The 20313-nt window shown below is 44.9% G+C and overlaps 2 protein-coding genes across 3 annotated transcripts in view; one reads left to right on the forward strand and one right to left on the reverse strand.

Annotated features, from left to right (window-relative positions):
- The window catches only part of TMEM255B (transmembrane protein 255B), a 76274-nt gene extending 63379 nt beyond the window's left edge, over positions 1–12895 (forward strand). The window contains exons 6-8 of one of the 2 annotated variants that reach the window (XM_055703369.1): positions 225–384; positions 5827–5970; positions 11110–12895. In XM_055703369.1, coding sequence (XP_055559344.1) covers positions 225–384; positions 5827–5970; positions 11110–11277 — 472 coding nt within the window. In that variant the 3' untranslated portion in view covers positions 11278–12895. The remainder of the gene's footprint in view (positions 1–224; positions 385–5826; positions 5971–11109) is intronic. The other variant, XM_055703368.1, reaches the window with a different exon arrangement.
- A 1912-nt stretch (positions 12896–14807) lies between these two features.
- GAS6 (growth arrest specific 6) overlaps positions 14808–20313 on the reverse strand; it is a 41559-nt gene continuing 36053 nt past the window's right edge. The window contains exons 13-15 of the mRNA XM_055702643.1: positions 19560–19732; positions 18797–19025; positions 14808–15400 (exon numbers count right to left, since the gene is read on the reverse strand). Of these exons, the coding sequence (XP_055558618.1) occupies positions 15249–15400; positions 18797–19025; positions 19560–19732 (554 nt within the window). The 3' untranslated portion in view covers positions 14808–15248. The remainder of the gene's footprint in view (positions 15401–18796; positions 19026–19559; positions 19733–20313) is intronic.

A 20313-nucleotide genomic window follows, 5' to 3' on the forward strand; every position in this document is an offset into this window, starting at 1 on the left:
CAAACTAGGGTTGGTATTAGTTGGACTAGATGTTGAATGTTGTCATTAGCAGAGCCAATTTGTGTCTACAATAGAGCTTTCTCCAGTTCATGTGAGCAGTGTTTGATGGGAGCATGCATGAAATACTTTGCCAAAGAGGAAAGTAAGCAGGAGGGATTCAGGTCATCTGGTGCTCTGTGCAAAACCATTCCCACCGCAGTGACATTGTCTGCGTTCTCTTCCAGTTCAGAACAGTCCTCCAGTTACTATGAATTTCTCGGCGTGAGCAGCTGTCAGGACGTGGTTCACCTGTATAGGCTGCTGTGGTCCTCCACAGTTCTCAACATCATCGGGTTGTTTCTGGGGATTATTACGGCAGCCATCCTTGGGGCATTTAAAGACATGGTAAGGCTCACAGCCTTTTGCTTTATGTGAGGACTTCTGTGCTTGTTGACATTATCAAATGGGTTAAAACCGCAGAAGTGTGAGCGTACAAAGGAGGCGCTTTATACATGTTTCCTGTGTGATCTGGCCGTCTGGAGTCACATCTTTAGGCTAAGCTGTTGCCAGCTGCTCACAGCTAAGTAGGTCAAGCCTTGTCAAATACATGAAAGGACGGGAAAAAACAGGCGCCTGTGTGAACAGATGCTGGCAATTCACTTCATGGTATCTTTTTTTTTCCTTCTAATTCAGCACTGAACATGTGGGTCAGCACAGAGTTCCAGGATGCTAGCTTGTAGCTAACATGTAAAATTCAAGTCCTATAACCTTTCATAGTTCTTTTGCCAAGAAGGAGGATCAACGGATCAACTCTGAAGTACCAAGCTAGTTTTTATTTCAACAGGTGTGTTCAGGTCACCTTAACCTCCTCTCTCTTTTTTTTTTTTTTTCCTAAGGAATGTCACCCTCTAACTGCTTCCGGTGCCACACCACTGTGCTGTGCTGATGCGCACCACTGCATTCAGAAGAGGCTGTGTGCTAGGAGGGATTCTGTAATACGGTGTCTCATCTGCCTAGATTTTCTGACATGTTAAAAGGGTGAAGTAGCTGTTCCTAGGGTTATCACTGTCAATGGTCATGTTTGCTAAAGCTCATGATTTACTAGGCGCTCAGAAGAGTAGATGGTCCCAGAGCCCAAAGAGCTTCCAGACATGGGCAGAGGCATGGGGATGATGGTGAAATGCAGGAGCCAAAGGGAGGTATGATAGCAGTACAGGTCATCTTGGATCCATGATGTTTCTGGTGACTTTTCCAGAGGAGAAAACTAACTAGAAAGACAAGTGAAAGGAAAGAAGAGAGGGATGGAGCAGAGAAGGGAAAGTGAGAGACAGGTGAGCTGTACACCAGAGGGGCAAACCGGAGGGAAGGGGCTGCTCCGAGCTGGCAGCCCATGAGCCAAGGACCCAGTCAGACTGGAGGCCATCCAGGCCCTGCTCTGGCCACCCAGCATCCCTTAGCAAGCACATCCAGGCTATCTACAACATGTGTAGGATGCTTAAAAATCATGTGACAGAGCAGACCTATATGAGCCACTTGACATTCACCTTTGTTAAGGGTTTCAAAATGTTTACTGGAAATACTCCTCTCTCTAGCTTAAGGCAGACAAGCATGCTGAGTCTTTGCATGTAAGAAATGTGCAGCTGAGCTGTCCTTTATGTGAGGGGCCTGTTGCAAGAAGCTGATAACAAATTGCAGGCAGCTGCTAAAGAGTTGCAGCAGCCCAATAAGAGAGAGTGGAAACAGTTTTCCCAGCTTAATGCATCCCCTGCCTGTGAGAGCAGCAATGGCAGAAGGGGAGCAAGAACAACTGCGGTGGGAAATGAGGGAAAAGCAGCTCCATGAGGAAGGGAAGGCAGGCAGGCTTCACCTACAGTAAGTCCTTGGCAGAGCACTGCAGCTTTCTAATGCTGCTAGTATTTTCCCCTGCCTAGCAAATGGGTGCGAGTGCCTCCACCAGAGCAGCTGTGGGAGTTGCTAGTGGTACCCTGAGATGGGGAAGGGAGCAGAGAGCCAGCCTGAGGCCACCTGTTCTGTCTCACACAAACTGAGGCTTGCAGGGGATTTGGGTTGATGCTTCATAGCAGGGCAAGCTCCAGCCCAGGCATGCTTCTGTGATGTGCAGGGGCCATACTGCACTGCTCATGAGGGATACCAAGCCAAGGAGATGTTCCTGGGAGAACTGGGGTCTCCATGATTTGGCAAGTTCCCTTACCAGGAGGCAGAGCTAAGGTCTGGGTCCTCTGACTGGGCGGTGTAAAGCCATGCAAGGAAATCGCAGCAGCAGTGCAGCTTCCCCCCAGGCATGGCTGGAGCAAGTCTGTCAGGGCTCCAGCTAAAAACCTGATCTGAATAAGCTGTTTAATGCCTCCTCTGCAGCATGAGTGGGGGAAAAAAAAACCAACAACCCTCACTAGTTTAAGGGAAGGATGAGTTTGTGTCAGTTACCTCAGCACAGGAGCCATGCTATGCTTATGAAAATCTTACTAAAGCAGCAATCCAAAATACAATGACTGCTCCTTGCTCCTGCCTGTGCTTTTTCAGGGTCCCTGCGAGTGATGTACCAGAGCTGGTTTGCTAATTGCTGCTTGCTTTTGTTATGAAAGGGGTAACTCTTGGGGGAAGACAGGGGCCAAGAAAACATCAAGGAGAAAAGGGAGAGAAAGGGGCATGGGACTGAAATAAGAAAAAAAACCCTTCAAAGTGTATGGGAGAACAATTTTCTTTCTTTCAGGACGTCACCTTCCCACAGAAATGCTCACTGGCATTTTGCAGGGAGAGCTGCAAAGCCTGCTGAAACACCTCAGGGCATTGCTCTGAGGTTGACTTCCAGAAAACACAAGGCCAGGCTGACTAGTCAAATAAAAAACATCATGTTTATCTCTGGGGAACCCTGGCAGGCAAAACATGTTACAAAGGGAAGGGTTTGCAAAACAGCATTGTTGCCTCTAAACCCATCACATTTCCTGGACAGAAAAAAAAGGAAGTGTTGTTTTGGTTGTTGCGGGTTTTCTTTCTTGTGACAAATTCCCTGCAGACTCTGGCACACTCCCTGTGGTTTTGCTGCCTGCCAGGGGGCTGTGCTGGCTCAGTGGGAAACGTTTCATTCTTTCCTGACCCCCAAGGTGTCAGCTCTTGGTGGCCCCTGTGTCACCCGGGGGGCCATCCTCTATGATCTGCCGGGTGCTGGGGGAGCTGCAGTGGTTATGACCGTGTCTTTTTCAGAACTGCACTGTGCTTGGATATAGGACACTGGGTAGGCAGTTACCTTAAAGTCACCTTTAACAAACAAGATACATAATGTAAATAGAAGTATGCACTTGAGGTATCCAAAATGGTAAAACACCCCGAATTTTTCTTACCAAAGACAGAGGTAAAGAAATGCATGGAAAACTTCACTTGTTGGTACTAAGACTTTATCTAGAAATTCCCTTCCCTGCCCCAGTATTCATCTGATGACTTGTAGATGTTTTCCTGACACACCTTGCCAAGGAATCTGCTTGCCCTGAGCTTAGGGTTGCAGTAATCAGAAGTACTGATGGTCCTAGGAGGGTTGCTGCCTGTTTGTTTGTGGGTTTTTTTTGTTTTTTTTCCAGTTAGTCTCCTTCTTGGAGTTCTCAAGGGAATGTGAAAAGATTAAATATCATGCCCTTATCCCCTATCCTCTTCCCTGACCCTGTTCTAAAAAGAAAGAAAATGAACCCCTAATTACTGAGCTACTTGCCATGCGTTCATGTCTCAGCACTTGCGCAACCAAAGGTGCAGTCTGACATTAAAAGAAGTCATAAAAAAGCTCAGAAATAAAGGCTTTGGCAGGTCTGTGTCAGATGGGTGAGCAGACCTGCTTCGCTGAGCAGCGGCGCAGCCCAGCACGCAGCCAGCAGCAGCTGGCACGGCCGGAGCAGGGCGGCCGCAGCCCCCGGCCACAGCCCGGTTTCCCCACACTCCCTGACCCGAAGTGCCTGCATGGCACTGGCAGTGCTCCCTGGCCAGTTCATAGCTCCTTATCTCTTTGACTTGGGTGGTAATTCAGTTTAAAATATAAGGGTAGGTTGGCAACATTCTAATGTGAGTAATTTAACATAGTGTCATTACTGGAATACTTGACCAAAGCATCAAACCAGCTTCAATACCTGCAAATTGTTGCTGGCTCCAGGCTGAGACCAGATGGCCTGATAATAGGGTGCTTTGATCAGTGAACTTGGGGTGGATGAATGCCCAGAACCATTGTGATGTTCATCCTTAGCAGTCGCAGAGTGTGGCTGCTATGGATGGAGACAATGTAAGAGGACTGAGAGAGGTTTCTGGGAGAAGGACAGCAGCACCCAAAGAGACCCATGCCAGAAAGTCGGTGGCAGATGCAGAACAGGCATCTGTGTTTCAAATTGGGCAAAACGAGGGTTTCTTGCCGTGTTCATGTCCATAGCCAGAAGGATCTGATCATGCCAGGACCTCCCTCCCCTGAGGAAGGGCATGCTCTGGGTGTGGGGTATGTCACTGGCCCCAGACCTTTGGGTCTGAGGCAAGCTAGCTGGTTGCTTCTCGCTATTCCTGTCTGAAAGGCACTGCTACTGTTTCTCCCCACCACATCCACCTGGCAGGGCAGGTAGAAAGGAGGTGTTTTGAGGAGGGTACCTTGGAGATGAGAGATCTGCCTTCTGCCTTTTGACCCCAGCTTTCTCTGCACCATCTCCTGGGGTGCTAAGTTTCTGCAGAGAGCTAAGGCTTAGATTGTCATGTAACCTCGTGGGGTACATCAGTGACCTAGGAGATGTTTTCCATGTACAAACACAATTAACATACCGCTTTCTCAATCACAGAGAGATCTCACACCATCTCCAGAGGATGCAGTGGTTTATGTGTCTCTCTGATAAATCTAGAAGGAAATGCCAAAAAAAAAAAAAAAAATCCAGACTGGTGCTTTGAACATTTGTCTAGCAACCACCATATTTTATTATTTCAGTAAAAATAAAATTCCATGCTCTCATGTAGAGGAATCTGCTAATGAAAACAAAGGAAAGAGAAGAAACCACTAGATTTGTCTCACTTTGCAAAGGAGAGGGACATGAAAATCTTTCACAGAGCTTTACTGTCCTCCACAAATGGTTGTACAGCACGGAGTTTTAGGGTTTAACACAAGCTCCCTTTCACATTTAGCTTTTGTTCTCTTTTTTTTTTCCCTTCCTTAGGTTGGATTAGCTGGTTTAATATGAACCATTACTTCTTCCTGCAGACCTTCGCTCACATTGCAGTTGAGGGACATGTCAATAAAGCCACGGGCTCTGATGAAAGATTTTATGCAGTAGGAATGAGATATGCCCCTGGGGGGTCAGTGGACAGTCAGCAGCAAACTCCATTTCACCAGCGTGAGCTGTGAAAGAAGAGCAAGCGGTCTGGAAAGGGAAACCTTTGTAGACCTACATAGGAAGGCAGAGAGAAAAGATGGTAGACCACTGGGTGGCTGCGCTTGGAAAGAGTCTGTAGCAAATTGTGAAGGACTGGGTGTTTGGTGCTGGAGTGAATAAGAAGAGGTGGTCAAAGCTGTATGCTGTGCTTTTCAGGGTGTCTCGGGTCTGGAGTCCTGCCAGTGCTTCTGTAACTGGTGCTAGAGAAGCACCAGCAGGTTTTTTCCAAGGGAAGAAGATTAAAATAGCTGTGTATTTCTGGTCAGAGAAATTCACTCCAGATACATCCTCCTCTCATTTTGTCTTCTCCTTGTTTTTTGTAGTACCAGTGTTGTGTTGGAAAACAGAAAGTTGTTAAATTACCTAGTTGCTTGTGTTAGGACTGGTTCCTGCTCCAGCCCCTTCTGCGCGATGCTGATGTTTTATTGTTTTCTGTGTTTAACAGGTACCTCTGTCCCAAATTGCTTTCAGTGCTGCACCTCCTCCTCAGATCCTGTACAATCCTGCCCAGCAGATCCTGACATACACTGGGTTCTGTCCTTCTGCAGCAACTATTTCTACATATCCATCCTACCCATTACCTCTTCAGGTACAGTACACAATGGTGTCCTTACTCCATCAGAAAAGCATAAGATGCTACTCAGTACCAACTCGGTGGTACCTGGGGGTTTGAAATGAGGCAAGGAAGCTGGATAACAGCTCACAGACTTGTCTCTGGGGTAACTTAGTCTTGACCCTAATTCTCAGACCTCAGGCTTTCTCTGGTTGGGCTCTGCTGACCAGGAATCCCATTGAGGGATTAGAGCTGCACTACAGTAGTCATTAAGATGAACATGGGCCCCATGTTGGGCACGATAAAGCAGCAGCCAAAGCATTGGGGAAGCCAACAAAAGCACCTGACAAACACAGGATTTGGCAGGAAAGTTTGCACACCTTAGCCCACCTTATTCTTAATACGGAGATAAGTAGATTAGGACTCATGAAATGGAAAGGAGACAAAAACCAGAAGGAAATAAGAGGTCCATGAAACTGAGTGATACGGAGAGGATTGTGGATCGTTATTAGTGATAACATCTATTCGCACAAAGTTTTGGTTGCCCCAGTAAAACTGTTATGTGGCAATATAAGCCAGAAATAGGAAGTGTTTTTACACACCAGAGAAGAGTCAAATGGCACAGGCTGTTGTGGAAGAGTATAAATGAGGGGTTAGGAACATCAGCTGCTGTTAAATACAGGGATTCAGGTGTCACTTGCAGCCCAGCAATTCCCCAAATGGCTGCCTGCCATAAGAACCGATGGGGGCTCATCAAAAGATCAAGCCCTTTTTCTTCTAGCTTTCTATAAGCATCTGCTACAGGCCACTGCTGGGAGACAGGTACAGAGCTGCTATAGGAGTTGGCAGAGGTTGGTGCCTGGAGGTAGGAGAGAAAGCTTCCAGAGATGCAGCTTTCTCCCCTTGTGGGAAGGGATACAATATGAGCTGAGTCAACACTGCTATGCCACCTTCAGAAGGATGAGGTGCAAGTCATGCCCCAAGCCTGTGCTGTGTCCAGCCAGAGCTAGCATGGAAAATGCAGGGAGTGGTGCTGAGGATGGTGTTTGCTTCCACCCCCCACCCCCCGGCCCACGACGTGAAGAACATGAGGTGAGCTGGGAAATAACTGGGTGTACTGAGACCCTGAAGCAATCACAGGAGTTTTTAGATCTTTTAAAGCACAGTAAAACTGTTTTGTTCCATCTAATGGCTTGTTATACGTTGGCTGTGTAGTGTTAGACCAGTGGGTACCACAAGTTTTGCAGTGCTTCTTAATTGAAAACGCTGCACGTTCAGCATGAACGTGCTGTGGACCAGCTCCCCACAGCCTCCTGAGCTACACCTGTTCAGGGCCCATAAGCTGCCAGGCACAAGTACTGGGACACAATGATCACCCACACCAGGGAATTGTTAGCATGCTCCTGGTATGGGGTTGGGCCAAACCACCTAACAGTCTTCCAGCAACGCTCGGGAAGGGGTCAGAAGATGGCAAGGGCAATGGACTGTTCCAAGTAGGCAGTGTGCATGCAGTCACACTCATTTGGCGTTAAGAGTTCAGCTGTGGGGATGTGATATGTGCTGTGCCAGTTGGCTTCACAGCCAGAGAACAGTCCTTGGCACATCATATTTATTAACATAAATGGGGCCAGGCACTTTGGGAGACCACAAGTTAAGAGAAAAACAAGAATGTCTCTTTTTGTTTGCTTTTAGCTGAAAAGCTGTGCTGTTCTGCAGAGTTCAGTTAGCATGTAGCCAAGAATAGAGAGAGAAGGGGATAAAAACAGATGAAAGAAAGCAATTAAGTTGAAAATATGCATGTAAGTAGTCATGGGGATCAATTGTAACTGCTCTGTCCTGTGCCCACTGAGAAACAGAAATACATCACATTTACCCCAAATTCTTAACTGCATTCCAAAATAATCACAGCTCTTTTTCTACTTTATCTAAGTGTGTTCATTTGTCTTCTCTCCCCTTCATAATGTCAGAGGCAGACACCACCAGCTGTTCCCAAGCCAGGAGAGGTTAGTGAGAAGCACTGGGCTCCAAAAGGGAGAGCACTTAATCCTTTCCCTGGGAAAAAAAAAACCAGAAAACAAGCCACCTTCCTCCTGTATGAGCTCATGAGGTTGTAGTTTGGAGAGAAGTAATTTCTGCATCAGTATATGAGTTAAAAAATCACAATAAACTTACTCAAAGCTAAAAATGGTGAATGTTAGAAGCAGGCCCAGTTAAGAACAGCCAGAAACTTAACTGTCATCCACTTCCATTAATTGAGAGCTGTGGGCTGAATCCATGGAGCTGGAGGTCTTCATGACCCATCTAGGTGCTCCAGGCAGTACCCCGCTGCTGTATTCAGGCTTTCACAAGCCCTGCTCAGCTGGTCCTAGTCCTTAAGCCAACTACAGGCCCTGGGGCTGGGATTCATCTGGCTAAACACAGGGGTTGTTGGCAGGTAGGGATCTAGTGCTGCCTGAAAATGAGGTCAGGTAGCCACCTGGCCCCTGCTGCCACTCTGGGAGGGTCCAGGTCCTGTAGTCCCTGCGTCCCATCTGTGTGGATGTCTGGGATATCCCACGGCATCCCAGAAGGGCTGGACACTTACATGTGGGCAACTGAATTCAGGTCTAGCTGTCCATAGTGCAGAAGACCCTGCCTGAGCCTGGAGTCCACAGAGGGAGCCACACATGGATTATTTCAGTCTACAGATGTATGATGTGAGTGCTACAAAAGACCCTGAAGGCCTTTCCACTGACTAGGGGTGGGATTCCATTGCTACGTGGCACTATGCTGTGTGCTTAGGTATCTGTGTTCTTGAGCCTTCAACCGAGACACTAAAATCTGAAGCTGAACCCTGTATCCTAGGGCTGCAGTTCAAGGTATGGCATCTGAGGTGGGCTAATGTTTGCAAAATATCCACACAGTGCTGGCTGCTGTGGCTCAAGGGCTGCATGAGACTCACACATATTTCTGGAGCAGCTGGCAAGAGGGTGCCCTTGGGCACTTCAAAAAGTGTAATTTTTTGCTTCCACGTCAACCAAGATCCACCTAAGAGCCCCAGGACGCACCTCTCTTCTCAGCATTCCCTTTGGCTCACCAAAGCTTTGGCTAAACACTGTTCCTAAGGCCCTGCATTTCACTTTGCCCTACACCTGCCCCTGGCTGGGGTAGGGTCATGTGGTGGTTCAGTGCAACAAAAGGAGCAAAACCTTCTTCAGCTAAGAGTTAGGGGTGGAAAAAAAGGTGAATTGATGCCAGTTAATGAAGTAAAGCAGTTAGCAATCAATTACCGACTAATAACTTTAGTTTGAACCCTCAGCTCAAGTGAGGAAATCCACAGCCCTAGTTCCACCTCCTGGGAACATAACCCACCTTGGATTACTCTGGCATGCAGCACACCTAGCCTAAGTGCTGCCCCCACTTGCATGGACTAAAGCTCCCTTAAGCCCACAGGCTATGAACCTGAGTTCACCTGTGGCTCCCACCATCGAGCAGATTCATTCATAGCCCTCTGTGGAATCTGGTATCTCACTGAATAAGTGCTTGCTGGAGAGGAAAACAAAGTCTTTAAAAAACCCACAACCTGAGCTGGCAGTAAACGCTCCTCAGTTCCCTCATACTTCCTTGTCCGCCAGCAGAAATCAGCCAAAAGCATAAAAGAAAGGGTGATAACAAGAATGCATTTTGAGAAGGGTTTCTTTTGTTTACTGTGGCATGTGCTAACAAAATCATTCATCCCTTACTGGTACAGTTCAGTCACAACTAGTCTTGGTAGCAGGCCTGCCAACTGGTCAGGTAAATGATTAGCTGTGCAGGGGCTGGTGGTGATGACAGCAGTGAAGGCTGTGCCAGTCATTCCTGCCAGAGGAGAGCTCATTACAGAAGCAATTCCAGGCAGACAGATGGAAACAGTGGCTGCAGTTTGAGGCGCGAGGGAAGCAACAACTCCAAAATAAATTACAAAAACAAACCACCCAAAACCACAACAACTGCAACAGTTTGGAGCTGATGTAGCTAGCAGGTCTGTCAGCGTACCTGCACTGCCTCCTGGAGAGCTGAAGGGCACAACCGACCTCCCTGTCAGGACATCCCCGTTCTCACTCACCAAGTCACCCTGTGGTACAAACGCAGGCCAACATTCTCCTCACCATGGGGCTTTGGCCCAGGGCAGCAGCCCCCGCTCACCTGGAGCCCCCCAGAGAAGCCAGGCACCATGGCATGGGGTCTGCCAGCCCTGGGCAGCTCTGAGGTGCCATTCGTTGTCCAAGTGCCAGCCCTGGCACTGGCTTTCTAGATGGCGACTATTAATTTTTTTAGCAGCAGGGAGCAGCGTTTACTTGCCCAGATTTTTCATTTCCCTTGGAAAACATCCATGATTACTATTTTTCGGTTTGTTTTGATTTTTAAATTCCAGGCACTTTAAGCCTGAACCTGAGGGGAGCTGCGCACAACTCTTCTGATGAAGCCCATGGATTGGCATGTGCTGGCATACGAGGGGAGGAGTGAAATCCTGACCCCTCTGAAATCAATGGCAAAACTTGGTTTAAAGCAGTAGTAGGATTTTATCCAGAACATCAGTCCCTACATGCATTCTTTCGTTTTAACAAACTCTGCTTGTTCCTGAACATGAGCTGCTTCATAAGCTCTGTTTTTCATGACCCTTTCAGCTGAACCTCATTATAGCTGAGACAGCCAAAGTGAAAAGATCCACAAGGGATACACATGCCTACCTGTAAAATTTTCTCTTAAGAGTCATCTGCATTTGGCACAGGAATAAGACCTTGCACTCACGCAAGCATTATAACTGAGGTTAATTACATCTGAGATAATTCACATCTCACAGTGATGCTTGGAAAAAAGCAGCTACACGTAACCTAATTGGCCAGTCAGGTGCAGTGCCTCACCCAGGAAGCCAGAGCATCTTTTCCTGCAGAAATTCCTGTTCTGCTCTATTGCCTAGCTGTATGCGCAATGTCTGTTAAAAATGGCTTGGGTTACAGGTGGAATCTGTCTTGTTTCACTAGACACCGTCATTGCTATACTTAAGGACGTGCTTTAAAACTGAGTGTTGTGCTGCAATGCATAAGAAATTTAATCATGGGGCTTATTGTATAACACTTACATGGCAAACAATGGAGAGCTGCAAATGGGGTTGTAATCCTTTACTGAAGGTTATTTTTCTTTGTCTATATACAGCCTGCCAGCAATTTTCCAGGAACATCATCTACTGACATTTCTTTATCAGAAGAAACTCAGCCTCCATCCCAGTCCAGCTCCAGCTATGGGCTTGCTCCCAATGCTCCAGCTCTCTATACACCGACTTACTTCTTGCCTGGAGAAAAGCCTCCACCATATGCACCATAGAACAAAGTATTTATTTTAGGTAGCTGGTAGGATTTTATTTTAATAACCTCTAAAAACTGTGCTGTGCAGGCACTAGAATTCCTAAGAAACCCACTGTGGATGGTGTTATGGCCACTCTGCTTTTACCCGCATCTCACTGTGAGCAGAGCAGAACCCTGGCACTGTAAGGGCAGACATGTCACCAGTGGCATGACCAGTCACCACTCAGTTTGCCTGCAGTCAAATGCAGTGTTGCTTTCCAGCTACAATAAGCGTGAGATGTTTCCTTCTCAGTACACTGCAGAATAAATTCTCTTCAAGAGGAAAAAATGAAGAAAACACTCAACACTCTGGATACGTGTTCTGCTTGCATAAACCAATGTAGCGGGGTTTTAGCCTGTGTTGTCTGAGTGGGTAGTCAGGAGCTCTCCAGGTCAGTCATTTTTGGTAGAAAAAAAGACCAGGTGTTTGTTTGTTTGTAGTATTTAATTTAATAACCCTTTTTGGTGATAGTGTTGTACCAATAAAAAAAGTGTGGCAATTATTTTACAATAAAATTGTCTGTGTATATTTATACTGTACCAAAGACTGTGTACATTTGTAAGGACAGGAAAACAAAAGAACAGAGGAAAAAGTACCTTACTGAATAGTTCCCTCTTTCAGGTTTCAAACAGAAAGGTTAATTTTATTGGGACTATTTTGTCTGAACTTTGTGCCAGTCTAGTCTGCGTAGTAAAATGTCATGTCAGTGGGCTAAAGATGCAATTTCCAGACACCTATCTTAAGCTGCACTTAAGCATTCAAATTAATTCCTTTCTAGTCAAAAAGAGGACCACGACCAAAACCAATGTTAAACCCCAGTGATTTATTTTTAAAGTGATCAAGACCCGATCCAGGCATTTTGCAATGACTGAAACAGAATGGTGAAGGGTCAGAATTCCTTCATACTTTTATTTTATTTTCTCCTATTGTATAAAGACAAAATTATGTTGACAAGGCTAAGCAGCAATACCTGTAGCAGTGCCACTGGCAAGAACAAAGTCTTGTCCCTGTTGTGTGCACCCATTTAATTTGATGCACTGCATCAAATTAACTGGGATCCCCCTTAGCAAAGGGCTGCCGTATTTCGGGGCAGGAGTGGCTACACCAGCATGAATAGCCATCAGCCTGCTGCGTCCCTTCACAGAATTTTGCTCCTGCAGGAAGGGTGGTGATGCTCCTTGCTCTTACAGTCCAGACAGCAATGAAGCTACAGAAATTTCCTGAAAGGCCAAAGAGCAAGGCAGGGAAAGGAAGGTATTTCTCATTAATTTTTTGAGCAGCTGCTTCATATTATGATAATATTAAAAAAACCTATATAAACAAAACCAGCTTACTTGACAGTTTCCTTTAAAAGGAAGTGACACCATCAGACTAGCTGAAAATAAAACAAAGAATGATCATCCTTTTTCATAATACTTTCCACCTTTCAAGAAATTTCTGTTTATTCATGTGTTGTACCTCTATGTACAAAAAGGGGATTCAGTACTAATAGACATAAGATCAGAGGTTAATTTATATGGACCGTAAAAGCCGCATTTTGTTCAATTAAAAAGGTTTTTCTGAGATGCAAAGTCTGGGGCCAGTGATGTTAACATCAGTGACAAGGTACCTTACATGTATTGTTGACAAGGCGAGTTATATGCACCTGGTTGAGAAAAGCCAGACTCCATCACATGTAACGGTGACTTGGGAAGGCAAACACCATCATGCCAAATGTCCCCCCCTTCCTTCTTCTTCCCTGAGCTTTATACGCTGAACATGACACCATGTGGTATGGGATACCCCTTGGGTCAGCTGGGGCCAGCTGTCCCGGCTGTGTCCCCTCCCAGCTCCTTGTGCCCCCCCAGCCTCTCGCTGGTGGGGTTAGTGAGGAGTTGGAAGGGCCTTGATGCTGTGTAAGCGCCACTCAGCGATAGTGAAAACATCCCTGTGTTAGCAACACTATTTCCAGCACAAATCCAAGACACAGCCCATGGTAGCTACTATGAAGAAAGTTAACTCTACACCAGCCAAAACCAGCACAGAGACGTATTTTGGTAAAGGACCAAAATAACCATTGAAAAACACACAGAAAACAACACTGCGGTGTGGGAGTGCTATTAACCAGAGTATCTTCAGGATTCCCGGCTCTCACAGGAGATACTGATGTTTCTTGGGTTCACCATCATATCACAAGTTGATCCAGAATAATCAACTCCAAGAGAGAGCACTCTCAGGAATGATGTTGTTTCCCTTGCTCAATAAAAGAAAGCAAATACATAGAGCTACCTCTGTGTTTTCCTATCGATGCACACTCCACCAATAGGTTATTACTGTCTAGTGAGCAACTGTCTGCTCAAACTTGCATCTGGTCATACCTGAGTGTAAAGAGTCTTCTGAGATGTCTAATGTCAGTCTGAACGAGTAGGTTGGTTGAAAGTGATAAAGCTCTGGTCTTTTCTTCCCTTCTCCATTACTGCTGACTGATTTGGTCACGATGCAGAGCTATGATGTCATGCCGTCTAATGGCTAATAGAGTACCTTCCTCTGCTCTGCTAAATAAAGCAGGGATCCTTACCAGGAAACATGTTTGGGATAGTCTTCCCCCTCTTCCATCCTTTCCTCTGGGACAGTTGTATCTCCACAGCTTGGTCACAGTTGTCACATATGTGGTTTATTAGGCTAATCTGTCATCTCCGTGTCTGATTAGGCAAAACATGATGTAGAATGACCAAGAACAATTCATAAAAGACCTTGTAGAATTAGACCTTTTCCACATTAACCGTCTGAAGCACGGGGTAACCTTAGCTACCCATTATTCGGATTTCCACCACAGCATATACCTGCCCTTCTCAGCTCATTAATCTGATGCAAGACAAGGACCAAATAAAGCAAGATTTAAGTGACTCCAAGGAGGCTAGGAAAGCCCACCCCAACTTCACGAGGAATGCTTAAAAGTTGAATGCATTTTATGGCTCTACAACCTCGCCAGAGTAAACCCACACACATATTCTCACCACACTGCAATTTGGCCTGGCTAACTCCCAGATTCTCAAGCCTCTCTGCTCCCACTGGGCTCACAGTGAATGAGCCAGCCTAAAAATTAAGCAGCAAAAACATGTCATTGCCAGATAATATTCCCCAATTCTTGACACCTCATCAGTTGCTTCAGTGGTTATTGACTTGAAAGCCATGTGGCTTTCAACTTATTGAGTCTTTTCTTCTAATTGTTTCCTGCTGACCCAACTTCGTTTTCCATTTTTGTTGACCAAGAGTTTTTCTAAAGGTCACAACTGAGTCTTCTATCTGTGGTACCATAAAGAGAAACTCTAGCAATAAGAATAGCAGCAACCATTTGCTCTGCAGCCCAGGAGATCTATAACACTGACATAAGCACATAAAACCCTCCACCTCCAAACAAAACCCCAAACCAAACAACCAACCCCCCACCCAAGCAGTGTCATCTCCACATCAGGTGTATCTGAGTCATTATCTCCAAATAACAGAATAAAGAATACTCTCAGTACAGGTAAATTAAAAACTTGTATGTAAATATTTTATTCTCTCATATTTTGCAAATCAGAAAGCAGTGTTTGGTAATAAAAAATAATACAGAATTATTATTTTTTCTTCCAGTCCACACTCATATATTACCAGGTTTTCCACATTACAGATAAAACTGTCTCTTACAGTCTAAAGATAACATTCACTTTTGGTATATTCTGCACTTTCGGCTTATTTACTATTAGTCTTCTGAACTATTTACAAATATATTACAACCTTTAAACTTCAAAGCAAAGGAATATTTCAATAATCAATCTGACATAAGGATCAGTAGCTCCTACATAACTTCAGTGTTTAAGAGAAACTATACACGCAGTGCGGTAGGTCTGAATAATTTATATCTTTAAAAAAAAAAAAAAAAAGCATTGAAAGTTTCTGACTATAAAACTTTCGCATTGCAGTGGTACCTACTGACCCGCCTGGACTGGAGGACAGGAATGTGAGGTGATGTCACTGTGCTTGTGAAGAGCCTCATCTAAGTCCAGTGCCTTGTTGCTCAGCTTGACAGTCATGCAGCCATGGTAGGATGCGGTGACGGGAGTGGAAGTGACAGGAACGTCTGTGTGAAAGCGGAGATAAACATCTCTGATGGCTGGTTCTGAATAAATACCTGCCCTACCTATGATTAGATGACTATCACTTCAATGAATTCAAGCTCTCCTCTCTGCTTCAGGATTTCTACCTGCCCCCTGCCCCTCTTGCTGGAAGGCGACAGCACAATCCCAGACATGGGGAAAACGCCATCTGCTCTCATGCCCAAAAGCCCTTCTCCCAGGCTGAACTCTTCCTCAGCTTCTCTGTGTCTCTGCAAGGCCTCCAGTCCTGATGAAACTATACCCTGCACAGCAGCAAGGCTTCACTCCAGTTCCACAGTGTTCACACTCCTTTCCGTCTCAATGTTTTCCTGCCCTCCATCTCTGGATCCTCTACTTTGTTACGAGTGTAGTTGTTACACCCTCATCTAACGCTCTTTCTTGCTCTCTCACTCCAAAATATCTGCCAAAAGATTATACAAAGGACTTCATGACAGCAAAGCTCCTCCTATATGCAGCCTCTAACACTTGCCAGACTCACCTTTACCATAACTATGCTATGTATCAGCACAAGGAGGTTGCTGGCATTCATCAGAAAGGTGCTGGAATACATCAACTGAGTTAGTAAGACTAATGAAACTATTTTTTTCTATGGCAATCCGTTGGTGACATGCTTTTAATCAGTTTACCAGAGGCAGAAAACAAATAGCAAGGAAGAAGACACAAAGTACAATCCAACAGACTAGAGGAAGTTAGTAAATTTTATTACTAACTTCTGTAATGTCATCTCCACATTGATTTTAAAAACAACCAACACCCCACACAGTAACATAGTAACATGACAATTATGTGAACTGTGTCCTCTACCCTTCAAACCAATCAAGCTGGTTGTGCAATGGCAAGCAATGAACATCTCAAAGCTTATTTAACTTCACAGTGATGCAGGTAGCTAAGTAACCCCCTTATCTTTACACTGAAGCAAGGACAACTTGAACAATAGGTTGTCCTGTTGACCTGAGATTATGTGCAATTTAAAGGGTTCTGCCTGCAGGGCCAAATTTGAAGCTGATGTGATCAAACACTTCTCAGACAGACTCTAGGACTGCATGAGAAAAGGAACATTTGTGTGGGATCTGTAAGCCATGAAGAGTTACTACAAATTTTTCAGCTTCCTGGCTGAAAAGTACCATTGCTTGCTAGCTGCTTAAACTAATAATGTTGGCTATTTCCTATTCCTCCCGGTTTACCAAATTCTATCTGTGAAGTCTGCTTAAAAGAAGGGGGCATCTGTGCTGTAGTACCTCACATGAATGTAAACTAAATTTTGACTCAGAAGAAGTTGAAGCGTGAACATGCATCTAAGGAAACATGCAGATTGCGTTTATGCGTGCCGCAGGGCTGACAGACAGACAGTGTCGACTTTCAGGTGGATTTGTAAAAGACACTACCTAAAATTTTTTTTTTTTTTTTTTTTTTTTTGTGTGTTGTAATTGCAAATCAGGCCAAATTTTTAATTTTCTGTTCTGACTAGAAACGGATCTGTCTGAAACGTGCTCCTGTAAAAACTCTGAAGTCTTATCTAAAGGCTCCTTCACCTGGTGGTATACACATTGCCTGGAAAAACACCTATGCATCATATAAATTACATAATCAAGAATTTACCAGAACTGAAAGTACCACAGAAAAGGTAGTAAATGCCTGTATGTTCCCACATATCTCTTGAAACTCTAAATAATATTTCTTCCACACCTGCAATATTAACCATACTTAGGTTGGAACATATTTTGACCCAGAGTTCTTTATTTGTGGCAAATGGAATAAAGACATTAAGTGTGACCACTATGCTTTGTTCTTTCCACAGGGTATGGAAGCAGGGAACAACCAAAAACGACGTAATGTTTTCAAAATTTGAATGAGCCAAACTCTCTTCGAACTGACCATTTGGTATAGTTATTTAGCCCAGAGTGCTGAAATATTTATTCGTTTGGCAAATGACAAGGTTTCTTGATGCAAGTGCTGTTTCCTCTCAATAGCAAAAGCAGATCACAGGCTTTGTGATCACAGATACCCATTGCTAAGCAGAACAGATCTAAGGGGTAAAGTAGCTGAACCTACAGAAGTCAGCTGGGTCTAAACAGCCACAGCTATGATATCTCACACTTAGTTCTGGCTAATTAAAAACTGTGCTTCATCCAGCATGGTTAGTCTAAGCCAACCACAGAGCACTTGGGACAGTGACAGAATGGGATGGTTTTCTGAGCTGTGAAAGTCTCTGCTGTGCATTTGAAAGCTACCTGAAAGAAAGCAGGTGACCTCTGAGCAATGGCCAGCTCAGACAATTCAGTCTGACACTAGAAAATGCCACATTTGGGGATTCTGCCTTGCTCCTGTCAGTGTGTGAATGTCCCGGAGTGTGTGGCCTCTCCCTTGTCGCTGTGACTAGAAGCCATTAACATCATTGGCGTAAATACTCTGTAAACTCTTATTCATGGTGGGAACAGTGATGCCATGTGTCCTAGCACACGTGGCACCTCAGCCACACTGTTCCAGCCTGACTGCTTCAGTGCCTACCAAGAGGCCAACATTGCTGCCTCTCCCTTGCTTGGGCAAGTAAGGGCAAGATTTTGTTTAACTGCTGACAACAAAATAGGATGTACTGCTGTGCATTGGAAACCTAAATGTTTCCTTAATTACATTCCTCAGCAGTAGGGACTGATAAACCAGTTCAGCCAGAACAAGAAACAAACTCCCAAACTTGGCTGAAATTCGTGATTCAGAGGAAAGTTTGATCTTCCAGGTCCCAAACAGAGGAGCAAACTGACCTTGCACAAGAATCCCTGTTGTTGCCAAAAAGCCAGCAAAACTATAAATGGTGGGACGCCCTTGGTTGTGCCCTGTGTACCCTCTTCTGGGAAGAAATCTCTTAATTGTCTAGTGCTGTGATCAGTTCACAGAGAACATCAGCCAGGGAGAATCACCACACTGAGCTTTCCCAAGGTTCAGTCAAAACAATGTGAGGCCCTGGTGGTCCCCCCAAGGAGTGCTCACACACATCCCTTAAATTAATGAAGCACTGCTGGAGCAGGTCTAGCTCCTATGCATTTTTGCAGGTTTAAGATACTGACCCTGCTTACACCTATCCTTCAGAAATCATTCCTATTGCTGACCAAGCAAAATCTCCTCTTTCTATTGTTGTTTCCAGCTGTCCTCAGAAGGACGCAATCATTCAAGAAAAAAAAATAACTGTCAAGCACCCCCTCACATCTGCTAAGACCACACACTTGCATTGCAGACAAAGCCTGTTCAAGCAGAAACACAGAAGGAGGCTCCCATCTTGCATGAATGGAGACAGTTTTCCTGACCACCTGCTCAGCAAGGTGAGTTGGGAGTCTGCAGTCCATGCTACAAAACTGGATGCTCACCTGGCAACCCTCCCACGTATGTCTTCACTGTTGACTGCAAAGAGCTCTCCAAGATGGACAGACTGTCTTCTAACTCAGAGATGCTTAGTTCACTCTCTCCCACTATCCCATCTACTCTCAGGGATAAGTGATCTTTCTTGAGGAGGATGTCCACAGAGTGTTCCTTCTTATCGCAGAAATTTATTGCCAATCTGGACACAACTGTGTTCTCCAAGGCCACGATGATAAACTGGACAGCAAGAGAAAAGAAAAAAAGAGGCAGTGAGCAGAAATACACCCAGCCATGCTTATCCGAGACCAGGAAGACCCCACTGTGGTCTTGTTTACAAAGCTTTTGCAAAGCCACTAGAGAATTAGCCTTATTGCTATTGCTAGCTGTGTTCTGAGGTCATTCGCACAGATGAAAAACCAATGAACCAGTGGGACTAATCGTTAGTCGTAACCACTGTCTTCTCAGCGGGTCTTACAGAGGTTGTTGTATTGCACTGGAACCAAACAGACTAGAGCTGCTGTACTGTAAATGAAAGGTTGGCTCATGGGTTTTAGTGAAATCATTCCTGATTTACACTAATATAATGCCAGAATCTAGCCTTTTATTATGAATACTATTAAATCAGTAGCTTCAGCACTTCATCATAACTACCGCGTTCTGAACTGGTGGGAGTAAATAAGCAGGCAGGCAGAAAACCTGACAACTGTTTTTTGAAAACAGTTCCCAGGAAATAGCAAGGAACCTTCTCTAGAAAAATGCTTAAGTCTGTACCTGTTGTTTCAGTTTCTTTGTGGAGTGATAGTCAATCAGAGACAGTGATAAAGGGACAGATGCTTCTTCTGTAACTAGAGCGAAAAGCACACCAGTATCTGTTGCTGGTTGAATTGCAGCATTTACTTCTATTTCCCAACTTGTCTTGGTTTCATTTCCAGAAGAAGGTTGCACTGCAAAAAAAGAAATGTGTAGCATGACATAGGACTAACAGATCAAATCGGGAGGCTGTGCAATTTCTGTCTGGAGAAGAGGATAGATGGATGAGCATATGGAGGGACTGCCACATTTCTTTTCCTAAAAAAAACCCTAAAAATTCCAAAGCACCTGAACATAAAATCAGAGAAGAAAAAGGCACGAGTTTCCTCTTGTTACCTTCTGCATTCTGCTGTCTTTCAGAATATCAAAGAACAAAGTTAAGCTTTTTTATCACAGAGATTCAAACTCCCATGGCTGTCAATCCAACACATTCAAAGAATTACTGCAAGCTTAGGCACCCTATTTTTGAATCATTCTTGACTGTCTGAAGATCATTGAGGAATCTAAGTCCATATCTGACATATAGGAAACATTTCTATGAAAGCCTATGTTAAACTGAAAAAGGATATAAGCATGCTACACTGATAACCTACCTAATCACTTCCTTATCACCACCCTCTCAGAAGCATGGGAGGTTTTACCTCACCTGCTGAACTCTAAACTAAACTCTCTAGCATCTTTCTTACTGCCCCAGTGCCCTTGTAATTTAACAGGT

Source organism: Falco cherrug, chromosome 2 (assembly GCF_023634085.1).
Source record: "Falco cherrug isolate bFalChe1 chromosome 2, bFalChe1.pri, whole genome shotgun sequence".
In the NCBI taxonomy this organism is placed as follows: Eukaryota; Metazoa; Chordata; class Aves; order Falconiformes; family Falconidae; genus Falco; species Falco cherrug.